The 12,888-nt window shown below is 42.1% G+C and overlaps 1 protein-coding gene across 2 annotated transcripts in view; it reads left to right on the top strand.

The window, feature by feature from the left end:
* C5 (complement C5) overlaps nucleotides 1-12,888 on the top strand; it is a 98,599-nt gene that overhangs the window by 75,941 nt on the left and 9,770 nt on the right. For both annotated transcript variants that reach the window (XM_036329886.1, XM_036329885.1), the window contains 6 exons: nucleotides 4,261-4,323; nucleotides 6,339-6,420; nucleotides 7,389-7,440; nucleotides 10,898-11,000; nucleotides 12,084-12,158; nucleotides 12,275-12,380. In XM_036329886.1, coding sequence (XP_036185779.1) covers nucleotides 4,261-4,323; nucleotides 6,339-6,420; nucleotides 7,389-7,440; nucleotides 10,898-11,000; nucleotides 12,084-12,158; nucleotides 12,275-12,380 — 481 coding nt within the window. The remainder of the gene's footprint in view (nucleotides 1-4,260; nucleotides 4,324-6,338; nucleotides 6,421-7,388; nucleotides 7,441-10,897; nucleotides 11,001-12,083; nucleotides 12,159-12,274; nucleotides 12,381-12,888) is intronic.

Raw genomic sequence — 12,888 nt, 5'->3', positions numbered from 1 at the left:
ATTTGGGAGTCCTCCAATGGTTCCATCTGGCCTAGTCACATATGTAGACTGTGGCTAAATTGGAATTGACCCTAGGTCCTCCAACAACTTGCCCATGTCCTTTGCTACTACTTCATTTTTAAAAATGAAAACCTTGACAGCCTATGACAATATTCCAAAGAGAAGGACACATTGGAAAAACTATTGCTAATAGTAACTGCCAACATACAGCTTTTTAATACCTATTTTTCTAATTACCACATTTTAGATTATTTTAAGATACATTTAAATGTACAAATAACTAGAGATAGTTCTTACTGTCCACATTCTCCACAAATTTGTTTGTGAAAAGCCATAAGCATGGGAAATAAAATTTAATGTAAAAATTGTAAGCTAATAGCTCATAGCAAATATACAGAGTAAAATAAAAGTAGGTTTACTGTTGTTAATATTGAAAATAATATAACAATTAATCTATATATAAAAGCCTAAGCAGCTGGCCAACTGGCCTGTAGCTATGACGTGCACTTACCACCAGTGGGAAGATGCTCAATGCAGGAGCTGTCGTGCTGCGGTCACTGCAGTTCTCGGGTGATGCACTCAGAACCAGAGAGGAGGGAGCCTGATCCCTGGGTGCGTCACCCAAGAACTGCCCTCTCGCAATCCGGGACCCCTCAGAGGATGTCAGAGAGCCAGTTTTGACCCAATCCCTGAGTCCGTGTACCAGGCCTCTGGTAAATAATAATAACATTAAGAATAAACTCTGTTTCATGCACTCCCAACTGTAAGCCTACTTTTGCCCCACCCTGTGTGTATCCTATCTAATAAAAGAGAAACATGGTAATTAGCGTACAACCGCTACCCTTCCCATTGGCTAATCAGGGTGATATGCAAATTAACTGCCAGCCAAGATGGCAGCTGGCAGCCAGGCAGCTTAAAGTGAACATGAGGCTTGCTTGCTTCAGTGACGGAGGACTCCAACGTTCCCTGCCTGCCGCTGCAGGCCTCTGAGCTGCAACTCTAAGAACTATGTTACAAATATAGAAGCGAAACAAAACCCCAGAAACCTGCTTTAGTCCATCAGGCTTCAGCCAGCAGGATCACAACATTGTTTCAAATACAGAAGGTAAACAAAGGCCAGAAACCTGCTTTCAGCAGCGGAGGCCTAAGAGCTGGAGCCTAGCCTCAAAGCTAAAGCTGGCCCAGAATAAAAAAAAAGAAAAAAAGGAGCGGTTGGGAGCTTCAGTCACTCGCCAGCCTGAAAACAGCCCTCAGCCCCTCACCCAGACTGGCCAGGCACCCCAGTGGGGACCCCCACCCTGAAGGGTGTGTGACCAGCTGCAAACAGCCATCATCCCCTCACCCAGGCTGGCCAGGCACCCCAGTGGGGACCCCCACCCTGATCCAGGACACCCTTCAGGGCAAACCATCTGGCCCCAACCCGTGCACCAGGCCTCTATCCTATATAGTAAAAGGGTAATATGCCTCCCAGCACCGGGATCAGCGGAGTCGAGAGGCCTCCCAGCACCGGGATCAGCATGACAGGGGGCAGCGCCCAAACCCCCTGATCGCCCTGCGGCTCTGTGTGTGACAGGGGGCTGGGCCACAACCTCCCTATCCGCCCTGCTCTGTTCGTGACAGGGGAAGGCGCCCCAACCCCCTGATCAGCCCTGCTCTGTGCCTGATAGGGGGAGCTCCCCAACCCCATGATCGCCCTGCGGCTCTGTGTGTGACAGGGTGCGGCGCCCCAACCCCCTGATCGGCCCTGCTCTGTGTGTGACGGGGTACAGCCATAACCTCCCCATCGGCCCTGCCCTGAGTGTGAGAGTGGCGGCGCCCCAACCCCCTGATTGGCCCTGCTCTGTGGGTAATAGAAGGCGGCGCCCCAACCCCCACCCCACGGGCCCTGCTCTGTATGTGATGGGGTAGAGCCATAACCTCCCCATTGGCCCTGCCCTGAGTGTGAGAGTGGCGGCGCCCCAACCCCCTGATGGGCCTTGCTCTGTGCGTGACAGGGGGCAGTGCCCCAACCCCCTGATTGACCCTGCTCTGTGCATGACAGGGGGTGGCACCGCAACCTCCCCATCGACCCTGCCTTGAGTGTGACAGGGGGCAGTGCCCCAACCCCCCCCAATCGGCCCTACCCTGAGCGTGACTGAGGGTGGCATCACAACTTCCTAATCCACCCTGCTCTGTGCATGACAGGGGGCGGCGCCCCAACTCCCCAATCGGCCCTGCTCTGAGCCCGACCATGGGCTGCACCTAGGGATTGGGCCTGCCCTCTGCCACCCGGGAGCAGGCCTAAGCCAGCAGGTCGTTATCTCCCAAGGGGTCCCAGACTGCGAGAGGGCACAGGCCGGGCTGAGGGACCCCTCCTCCCCCACCTAGTGCACAAATTTTTGTGCACCAGGCCTCTAGTATATATATAAAGATGGATGTGGATATAGATGTAGATGTAGACATAGATATATTCCAATATTTAAAATTCAGAGATTTCAACCTGGTTTTCAAATTCTTATGCAAAAGACAAAGATCTAGCAATAGGGTGCTGTAGCAGTGGCATGCGTTCTTCGATTTGTTACAGTCCCCACCAGTCATGTGACGCATGTATTTGACTTATGTCCATCCTTGTTTTGTGCCTGGGCCGCTGCAGGCATTTGTGGTTTTGGCCCTCAGTTTGGTAACCTTTCCCTGGGAACATTTAGAGTTCACCAGACATTCACATTCTGAGCAAGGGTCTGAGCTCTAATGAGGAGCTCTTGGCCTGAAGAGCATGGTAGACCACCATCTGAGGTAGCTGGAATCATTCTTCTCTTATAGGAGTAATGCCAATAAGGGCTTCTTGTCACCTTAAAATAATTTAAACCTCAGCTCATGATGCTGCCTTTGTGTGAAACCTGGACTGTTTTTATCTAGCTTGGAATTCTCTACTCCAGCATTTCCTCAAATGTGTTATATGAGAAAAATGTTTGGTGGGGTACTCTAGTTTAAATGAAGTTAAATAAGTTCTTTAGTACAGGATTCCCTTTTCTTTAATCTGTATGTGACTAAGTGTGGTGATTCTGGGGAAAAATGGGCTATGGGCACAGTGGAGTGTACATTTGCCAAACTTATTAGTCACTTATTTGTCCATAGAACCCTTCTCTCTTGCAGTATCATGATTTACTGGCTTTCCAGTAAATGCTGCCATATCCCATCAAGGAGAACAAGAAAGCTAGCCTATTTACCTACATTTACTAAAATTTTAAGGAAGGCCTGACAACCTTTCATTCACACAGAATCCCTATTGCTCCAGGGTTGTGGTCGGCAAACTGCGGCTCGCGAGCCACATGCGGCTCTTTGGCCCCTTAAGTGTGGCTCTTCCTAAGCCTTAGGAGTACCCTAATTAAGTTAATAACAATGTACCTACCTATGTAGTTTAAGTTTTAAAAATTTGGCTCTCAAAAGAAATTTCAATCATTGTACTGTTGATATTTGGCTCTGTTGACTAATGAGTTTGCCAACCACTGCTCTAAGGTGATAGGTAAAGGGAAAGACAGGCTGGATGCAGCCTTGGAGTGAGCAAAAAACCAACTCTTCAGGCCTCTTGCTCAAAATTATCTCTCCCATGCTTTGCACAGATCGGAGAACATTCGTATGATAGATTTTCTCTGGAAGGAGAACTTACTCAGTTCATATCTTCAAGTCTCCTCCTAGCAGAGTGGGAAAAAGAGCAGTAGCACCTAAGGATTTGGCAGGCGTGGGTGGGCTACTAGTGAGTTTGGGTGCGGTGCCAAAGTTTCTATTAAAAGAGACCAGAGAAAGTAGAGAAAGCAAACCATTAGGAGGTGAAAGAGGTGTGCAAAGCAGAAGGTGGGAGGGACAAAGATAGATTACACCTTCTTTAGAGTTATGTTGAGGTTCCCTGTTCTTGCTAATGAAAAGGATCTCCTTTGGCACATAGGATGCTAGGCACTGAAAGGAATTTATTTAGTTGGCAAAGGAGGTGAAGATCCAGTTTTACCAGACCATAAAAAAATGACAATGTAACCAAAGTGACTTCTGACATGTTGGTGTTGCTGGCTTACTTAGGCTATTTCATAAACCTTATTTACATGTGGAAGCGAAAGGAAATTCCAGGATTTTTTACTATGTGCGTAGGATCTTCAACGCCTTATCCATTTAATCTCACAAGAACTTTGAGAGAGGAAGCTGGCAGGTGTCGGCTCACTGTTTTCATTGCTCTCCTCTCTCCCTCTTAAATAATAAAAGAAAGCATGCTTTCTCCATCCACCTTTCTAGGTGCCTCTCAATGATGACCTCATTGTCCGTAGTGGATATAGCAGTGGCTTGGCTACAGTGCATGTAAGTATTTCATTCAGAACTGATTTATTTGGGAGTTATGTGCATGCATTAAGTAACATAAAGTAACTTTTTTTGCCACAAAGTTAAAAAAAAAATCTGTGCTCTGGTAACTATGACTGAAGTAGGATTCATTTATCTAATTCTTTTTAGATATCTTAGTAGCTGTCCTCACAATTTCTTTTTGAAAATGGCTATTTTCAAACCTTGTAAGTATATAGTCTGTATATAATTATACGTACAAAGTTGGGCAAAAGTAGGTTTACAGTTGCTTGTATGGAAAATAATATAACAATTAATAAGTAATAATACAAGAATAAACTGTTTCACATACTCACAACTATAAACCTACTTTTTGCCCCACCCTATATATTATGCAGGTATAATTTTGTGTTTACATATGTGTATGTATATTGTACATATATAATCTTATGCTTACATATGTATATGCATACACATGTATTCATGTTTTCTATGATTAGTAACATAGTCACATCTTATTTATACAGCATCATTGGGGATTGATATATATATATATATATATATATATGTAAGGGCTTAATTTTCTTTTATTTTAGCTATAGACTACATAGACATTCATAAACAGCTTAGGAAAACTTGTCACTAAATGACTACAATAAAATTAAATATGTGTTCTGAGCATAAATTAACATTCTATTGATTATTTTTTTTTAAATATATTTTATTGATTTTTTTACAGAGAGGAAGGGAGAGAGATAGAGAGTCAGAAACATCAATGAGAGAGAAACATCGATCAGCTGCCTCCTGCACATCTCCTACTGGGGATATGCCCGCAACCCAGGTACATGCCCTTGACCGGAATCGAACCTGGGACCTTTCAGTCCGCAGGCCGACGCTCTATCCACTGAGCCAAACCGGTTTCGGCTATTGATTATTTTAATTATACTTTTATCTTTAACTAGAGGCCCAGTGGACGAATTTCTGCTCGGGTGGGGTCTGGCTGACCTGCACCAATCAGGGCCGATCGGGGCTGGGCCGGCCTGGAGAAGGGGCTGTGGGAGGTTTTCCATCGGCCCTGCCCCCAATTGGGACCCGATCAGAGTGGGCCAATGTGGGGGAGGGGCCGCAGGAGGTTGGCCGGCCACAGTGCACATTGTAGCAATTGGTCATTCTGGTCGTTCTGTTCTTTCTGGTCGCTTGTCTTTTATATATATATATATATATATATATACACACACACACACACACACACACACACACACACACACACTACGGTGCACAAATTCGTGCACTGGTGGGGTCCAGCCAGCCCGCCCCCAATGACGGTCATTCGGGATGGGCCGGCCAGGGCAAGGGGCTGTGGGCAGGGCTGGCTGGGGCAAGAGGCCGCAGGTAGTTTGCCAGCCAGCCCCATCCATGATCAGGGTGTGGGCACCCACTTGGGGGTGGGGCCGGCCAGGGGGAGGGGCCACAGGCGTTCCAGTCATTCTGCCATTCAGTCAATTTGCATATTATCCTTTTATTATATAGAATACATTGATTCTTTCAAAGACTGTTTATCAGATTGCATGCACAGGGGATGGATTGTCCACTTTCTATCACTTCTAGTTGCTTCAATAAACCTACTTCTGGCAGCAACCCTGCCCATCCATACACACCCATAATTTCTTGTTTACCATGGTGGTATGTGGGCAAGGAGAAAATCACACTTTCTTGTAGTGTTATGTGTAAAATTGGAGTGTACAAGCTCAAAGAAGAACATCTTAGGAAGAGTGAGTTGCTCAGATTTAACTGCATGGAATTTGGACCAAAATTCTGCCTGGCAGTTTTTGCTTAATTTGGGCTTCTCAGCTATGATTCAGGTTGTGGAGTTTGCCAGAAGTCCAGCTGCTCGGAAAATGGGCCTTGATCATACCCATTTGCACTGGATTTTGAAAATGATACTTCAAGCATCCCATTTACAACAGCAGTCCTACCAGAATACATTTTGCACTTTCTCACTTTAAATATAATCTTGTTTACTTGTCTCAATGCAGGTAGCAACTGTGGTTCACAAAATTGGTACCTCTGAGGAATTTTGCAGCTTTCATTTGAAAATTGACGCCCAGGACATGGACGGTAAAACAGCATGATTTACACTATAATTTTGCCTAAGCATAAAGAGCGTCTGAGAGCTTCCCTGAATGGGAAAATGTACTGGCCCCAAAATAAAATTTCCTCATCAAATTCTTTAGCAGATTGACATCAGAGTAAACATTACTGCCATTTATTATAATAGAAATAACTCTTTAATAATAGTTAGAAACTGATATTAAGTAACAATAACTAGGCTAAAAGTATGCATTATTGATCAAGAAATTGTTTTGACTAATTTATTCTTTAAGGATGCTAATTTCAGATATTTGAATTTCTGTTACTTTAGTGTCAGTGTTCCATTCTAGGACCCTGAATTTCCCTATCATCCTGTTGGATTTCCACCCCTTACCCTTTCTGTATTCCAAGGGTTCTGACAAATATTTTTCTGCCTCCATCTTCAATTTGGCCTCCCCGGTACTTACGGCCTTTTATTAATGTACCCTTTTTTCTATGTGTGGCCTTCATATCCCCCATCTGGTGGGTTGGTTCTCCCTTTTCAGTCCAAAAGCGAGTCCAGTCCTCCTCTAAGCGTGACCCCAGGGTTAGGGTGTGTGCTACTCCTCTGTCCTGATGGCTTTCCTGTGTGGCTCAGAGGCCTCTTCCTACACAAAACCTTCCAACTACCCATGAATCCAGGCATCTGCTTTTTCTACCTGCAACCTCCCCCAAACATGTTACCAATACATATTTACCTTAAATGACCCCTTCCTTAAATTATAAGTTATTTTAGAGCAACATATGTTCTAATGATTTAAAGACTTCTTGGTATTGTCAGTAGTCATGAATTTTCATTAAAATCACCACAGGTGCCAACTTCCAAATCACATATAACTTTTAAGTGTGTTCAGAGACCTGCTCATTAATGATTCTGTTCAGATGAGTTCAAAACAGTTAAAAACAGCTTATTCTCCTTTTTGTTTGTTTGCTTGTTTGTGTGTTGTGTGTGCCAGCATCCAACTTCAGAGACACCTCGGAATACAAGCGCCTAGTAGCATGTGCCAGGTGAGCGCATTTCCACAGAAGGAACTGTAGACTTCAAGATCTCACATTTACCATTATATTATTGCTCTACATCTTTTTGAATTTTAAGGTGCAAAGTTGTTCACTTGTTCAAATGTAGAACATAACAGGTATTTTTAAATAGCTATTTACTATACAGACCAGTTTCAATTTTTGCTCATATATAGTTTTTCCTCCTGTTTTTGGCCATTTTCTAATTCAAACACTCTAATTTTTTTTTTGTCTTTCAAACACTCTAATTTTTTTTTTTTTTTTTGTAAACTGGGGACAGAATGTTCAAAAAAGCCAGATGGAATATGCTTTTGGCTCTGTGATGCTGAAGTTACATTGGATAAGTAACTGGGTAGTACTGAATCATGTGAAGAATTCTTTGCCTCCTAATATTCTCTCTCCTGATTTAAAAAAAAAATAAATGCCAGCACACAGTTTCTGTGTTCAGAGGGCCTCTTTCATGTACTTAGCTTTTTACAACATCTCTGTTGCATTCATAAGAAAAGAAAAAAGGGATTTTATTTCTCTTCTTCTCTTGGAACAAAATGCCTTTGGGAAAGTGTGCTGTCTTTGGCAGCAGGCAAAGGGCTTCTTGAAAGAAAGGTTTCTGTTCTGTGATTGAAACCGTCACCATGGTAATCAGTCATCAAGGCTCCAGCAACTTTTCATAGAAGCTTTCCTTTCGGGAGGCCCCTTTCCATCCTGTTGACAAAGTATTTGCATCTGTGAGCAAGAGTTCTCTGCTTCTGGTGACACTCACCCATCCAATTAGGGATATGTCCAGATGTCATATTACATCCCAAGTTGCTTTATATTCTGTTTAAATTGTTAACTTGGTGAGGAATGGAGTTAAATTTTTATAAACCAGAAATCTTACAATATTTTAAATTATTATGGTAAATAATACATCTAGAACTTTAAATAGGGTCTGCTTCATATATGCTCTATGAAGTGTGATGGGGACCAGAGATCCTCTGCCAACTCACTAACTCAAATAATACCTCCTATTTCACTAATACTTATTCCTTTAAGTGAGAACAATTCATTTTCCCTCTTATAAAGCTCGTTTCCCAGTTTTTTCCTTTAATCCTGACTGTTCTTCCAACCTCTACTCTTCCCCCCACCCCTCACCTGAGAATATGTTTATTGATATGAGAGAGAGAGACAGACAGACAGACAGACAGACAGACATTGATTATTGCCTCCTCTGTGTGCCCCGACCAGGGATGGAACCTACAACCTAGGTTGGTGCCCTGCCCAGGGAACAACCCCACAACCTTTTTGGTGTATGGGACAATGCTCCAACCAATTGAGCCACCTGGTCAGGGCCCAAGCTCTACTCTTGAATGTCCAGCTACCTCTCAAGCACCTTGAAGTGAAGCTAAAACCTGGAACTCAATCTTTGCAGAACCACACTCACTATGCCCCTGTCCCCAGTCTCAGACTCACCAGCTTGCTCCATTTTTAATCTTCTAACTCTGCTTAAAACTTTGGAATTTTTGCCGAAACCAGTTTGGCTCAGTGGATAGAGCATCGGCCTGCGGACTGAAGGGTCCCAGGTTCGATTCTGGTCAAAGGGCATATACCTGGGTTGCGGGCACATCCCCAGTGGGAAATGTGCAGGAGGCAGCTGATCGATGTTTCTCTCTCATCGATGTTTCTCTCTATCTTTCTCCCTTCCTCTCTGTAAAAAATCAATAAAATATATTTTTTTAAAAAAACTTTGGAATTTTAAAGATAAGTTTAAAACTCAAGTTTATACTTCTTCATAGTTAATTTTAGAAATAAGAAAATGAGCTCTAAAATGGGAAGATGGTTGTGGAAAACTCTCAACAGAACTGGGATAAAAACCCAAGTTTCCTGAATCCCCATTTCAGTGTTCTTTTCTCTCTTACCAGAAAAAAAAAAAAACCCCACAAAACAGCAAATCTTCCATTTTATTCCCTTTGCTTTACTCCTTAGATGTTCCACACGCACAATTCCTAGACAAAGGATAGTCCTTAAAACATTTTTTATGGCAGAATAGTATTCCATTGTGTAAATGTACCACAGCTTTTTATCCACGCATCTATTGATGAACACTTGGGCTGCTTCCACATCTTGGCTACTGTAAATACCACTGCAAAAAAACATAGAAGTACACATATTCTTTTGAATTAGTGTTTCATGTTTCTGTGGATAAATTCCCAAAAGTGGAATTTCTGGGACATAAGTCAGTTCCATTTTTAGTTTTTTGAGATAACTCCATAATGCTTCTACAGTGGCTGCACCAATCTGCATTCCCAACAACAGCACACAAGGGTTCCATTTTCTCCACATACTTACCAACACTTTTACCATTTGCAACAGCATGGATGGACCTGGAGAACATTATGCTAAGTGAAATAAGCCAGTCAGAGAAAGACAAGTACCATATGATTTCACTCATATGTGGAATTTCATGAACAAACTGAACTACCACGCCAAATAGAGATAGGCTCATAGAGAGTGGGCAGAAAGCTCTGGTGGGGAGATTGAACAAAAATAAATAAATAAATAAAAATAAAAAAGAGAACTCATGGACATGGACAACAGTGTAGTGATTGCAGAAGTGGGAGGGAAGTGGGTTGAAGTGGAAAAGGGCATAGACGGGATAAATAGTGATGGGGGGGGGGGAAACCCATACATTTTTTAAAAAATAAATTGCCTTTTGTGAAAAGTTTAGAAAATAGAGAAAAGCATGGAAAAGAAGTAATCACTTGTAATCTCACAATGCAGAAAAAATAGCTGCTAATATTTTAGTATATTTTCTTCCAGTATTTTCCTAACCATGCTTATTGAGTCTTTTTACAATATACAACTAATTTTCTTCTTTGAATATGCTCTGTTGGATAAAGAACTAAAATGAAAACTAAAATGCAGCTCTGAGGTGAACCAGTAATGTAAGTGACCTTCAGTCAGGTGCCTTACTCTCACCCTCAGTTTCCTCAAGTAGTTAAGAGCTTGGAATGAATGGTTTTTATGAATTCTACCAGCTCTATTGAGATTATTAGTGAAGTGAGTAAAGAGTTACTATAGATCAGTGGTTCTCAACCTGTGGGTCGCAACCCCTTTGGGGGTCGAACGACCCTTTCACAGGGGTCACCTAAGACCATCGGAAAACACATATATAATTATATATTGTTTTTGTGATTAATCACTATGCTTTAATTATGTTAAATTTGTAACAATGAAATTGGGGTCACCACAACATGAGGAACTGTATTAAAGGGTCGCAGCATTAGGAAGGTTGAGAACCACTGCTATAGATGATTAAAAGGCCTCTTGAAACTAAAAATTCAGAGATTGACATGCATATGTTGTGGTGGAGATCCAACTTTGAAAATGAAAGCCTATCAAGGAACATAGCCTTTTCTTAAAGAATCTTATCTATTTATTTACTCCATTTTATAATCTCTAATTATTTTAGCTACAAACACAGTAAAGAAGAATCATCATCCGGGTCCTCCCATGCAGTGATGGATATCTCTTTGCCTACTGGAGTCAATGCAAACACAGAAGACTTAAGAGCTGTAAATCTTTTTGTATATTTTTATGAATTCTTGCTTTTCTTTACTGCATTATTTTACAAAGATATTTCTTCTAACTCAAATATGTCACTTGCAAAGAATCACCCAGAATATTCTTTCCAAACCAATAACCTACCTAAATTTTGATTTTTCAGTGAAGTTATTGCTGGTGTAAATGGGTTCTTGCAGTGCAGTGAGAAAAGAATTTCAAAGGCACACGTGTGGGAGAAATTTAATAGTGGCAAGATTTATTGGAGTGAAGGGATACAACAAGCCCTTATGGATGTAGAGCAAGCATGTCAAACTCAAAGGCTAACACGGGCCAAATAAAACAAGGCATGCTGCTCGCGGGCCGCTAGTTAGACATGCTTGATGTAGAGGGTGGGCAGGCTCTAACAACAACTGCTCCGAGAGCCTTGATAATCTTCCACATATTTCCTTGGTTTTCAGAAGGAGCAGGCCTCCTTTCATCTCTCCAATCTACTTCCTGGGTTTTCACAGGCTTGGGTTGGTCCCTCCTCCTAACCAATTCCTTTCCTGGATCTTCTGGCGTTCCATGCCCTTATCCAATCTGATTCTTTTCCCAGATTTTCCCAGGGTAGACTCCACCCCTTTATAGTTCATTTGGCTCCTTCTGCAAGTGCTCCAAAGTTCTGCAGTCATCTGGTTTCTACTGTGCATGAACTTTCCTTTCCCTTCCCCATCTTGGCTTCTACTGCATATACGCCTAATGCCCTGCCTTATTTATCCCTCCCTCAGTAATCCGGGCTACCTTCCTGCTTCAGAGTGAATCAGGCTTAATGTCCAATTCAACTCCCTAGTGAATCAGGCTTAATGTCTGATTTCATTTGCTCCCTTTTCTAACTAACTCGCTATCTATGCTAACAAAGTGAGGACATATATTTCCATGGCACAAAAACTGGGAATGCATGTGATAGCATGTTCCAACTTTTTCAAGAGGAGGAGCCCCACTTTTTTTTTAATAGTGGTTTATGTCACCATTATCTAACATCTCATTACCGGGTGAATGCATTTAAACAAAAAGATCATAAAATTAAATTCAAGCTTTTCTCTTTCCTCCCTTAGCTTGTAGAAGGGGTGGATCAAGTATTAACTGACTACCAAATCAAAGATGGGCATGTTATTCTGCAACTGAATTCGGTAAGTTCCACCTCCCATCATTCTTTATTTACTATTACTATTCAGAATGTACAAGCTAAAATATTATCAGTTTCTTCTCTCTCATAATTTCATTAAACCTTGAATTTGCCAAACAGATTCCTTCCAATGAGTTTGTTTGCATTCGATTTCGGATAGTTGAACTTTTTCAAGTTGGGTTTCTGAATCCTGCTACTTTCACAGTGTATGAATACCACAGACCAGGTAACCAACTCTACTCTGAAATTTCTCCAGAGGACTACTTTGTATTCATTACAGAACCATTAGAAATCCACTAGAGGCCTGTAAATGTTATATATTGCCTCTCGAGGACTTACTCTTCACAAAAGTCCCAACTTACACATACAAACTACAGCATGACTTTGAGCAAATCATTTCCCCTCTCTGGCCCTTCATTTCTTCGTTTTAAAAAATAACTGGATTAGTTTGGTCCCAGTTCTTTTTTTTCTTTCTTTTTTTTTTTTTTTTTTTTTTGTTAATCCTTACACGAGGATAGTTTTTCCATTGATTTTCAGAGAGAATGGAAGGGAAGGAAGATAGGAGGGTGGGAAAAAGGGAGGGAGGGGGGATCAAACCAAGCAACCCACGCCCTTGACCAGGAATTGAACCTGGAACCCTTCGGTGTGTGGGGCAACACTCTCTAACCACTGAGAACTTCAGCCAGGGCAGATTATTCCCAGCTTTTAAATTATTTGCCTCATTTTCATTGAAA

Source organism: Myotis myotis, unplaced genomic scaffold (assembly GCF_014108235.1).
Source record: "Myotis myotis isolate mMyoMyo1 unplaced genomic scaffold, mMyoMyo1.p scaffold_m19_p_12, whole genome shotgun sequence".
Classification (NCBI taxonomy): domain Eukaryota; kingdom Metazoa; phylum Chordata; class Mammalia; order Chiroptera; family Vespertilionidae; genus Myotis; species Myotis myotis.
The sequence above is the reverse complement of the archived record's forward strand: the minus strand, read 5'-3'. Positions and strand labels throughout refer to the sequence as shown.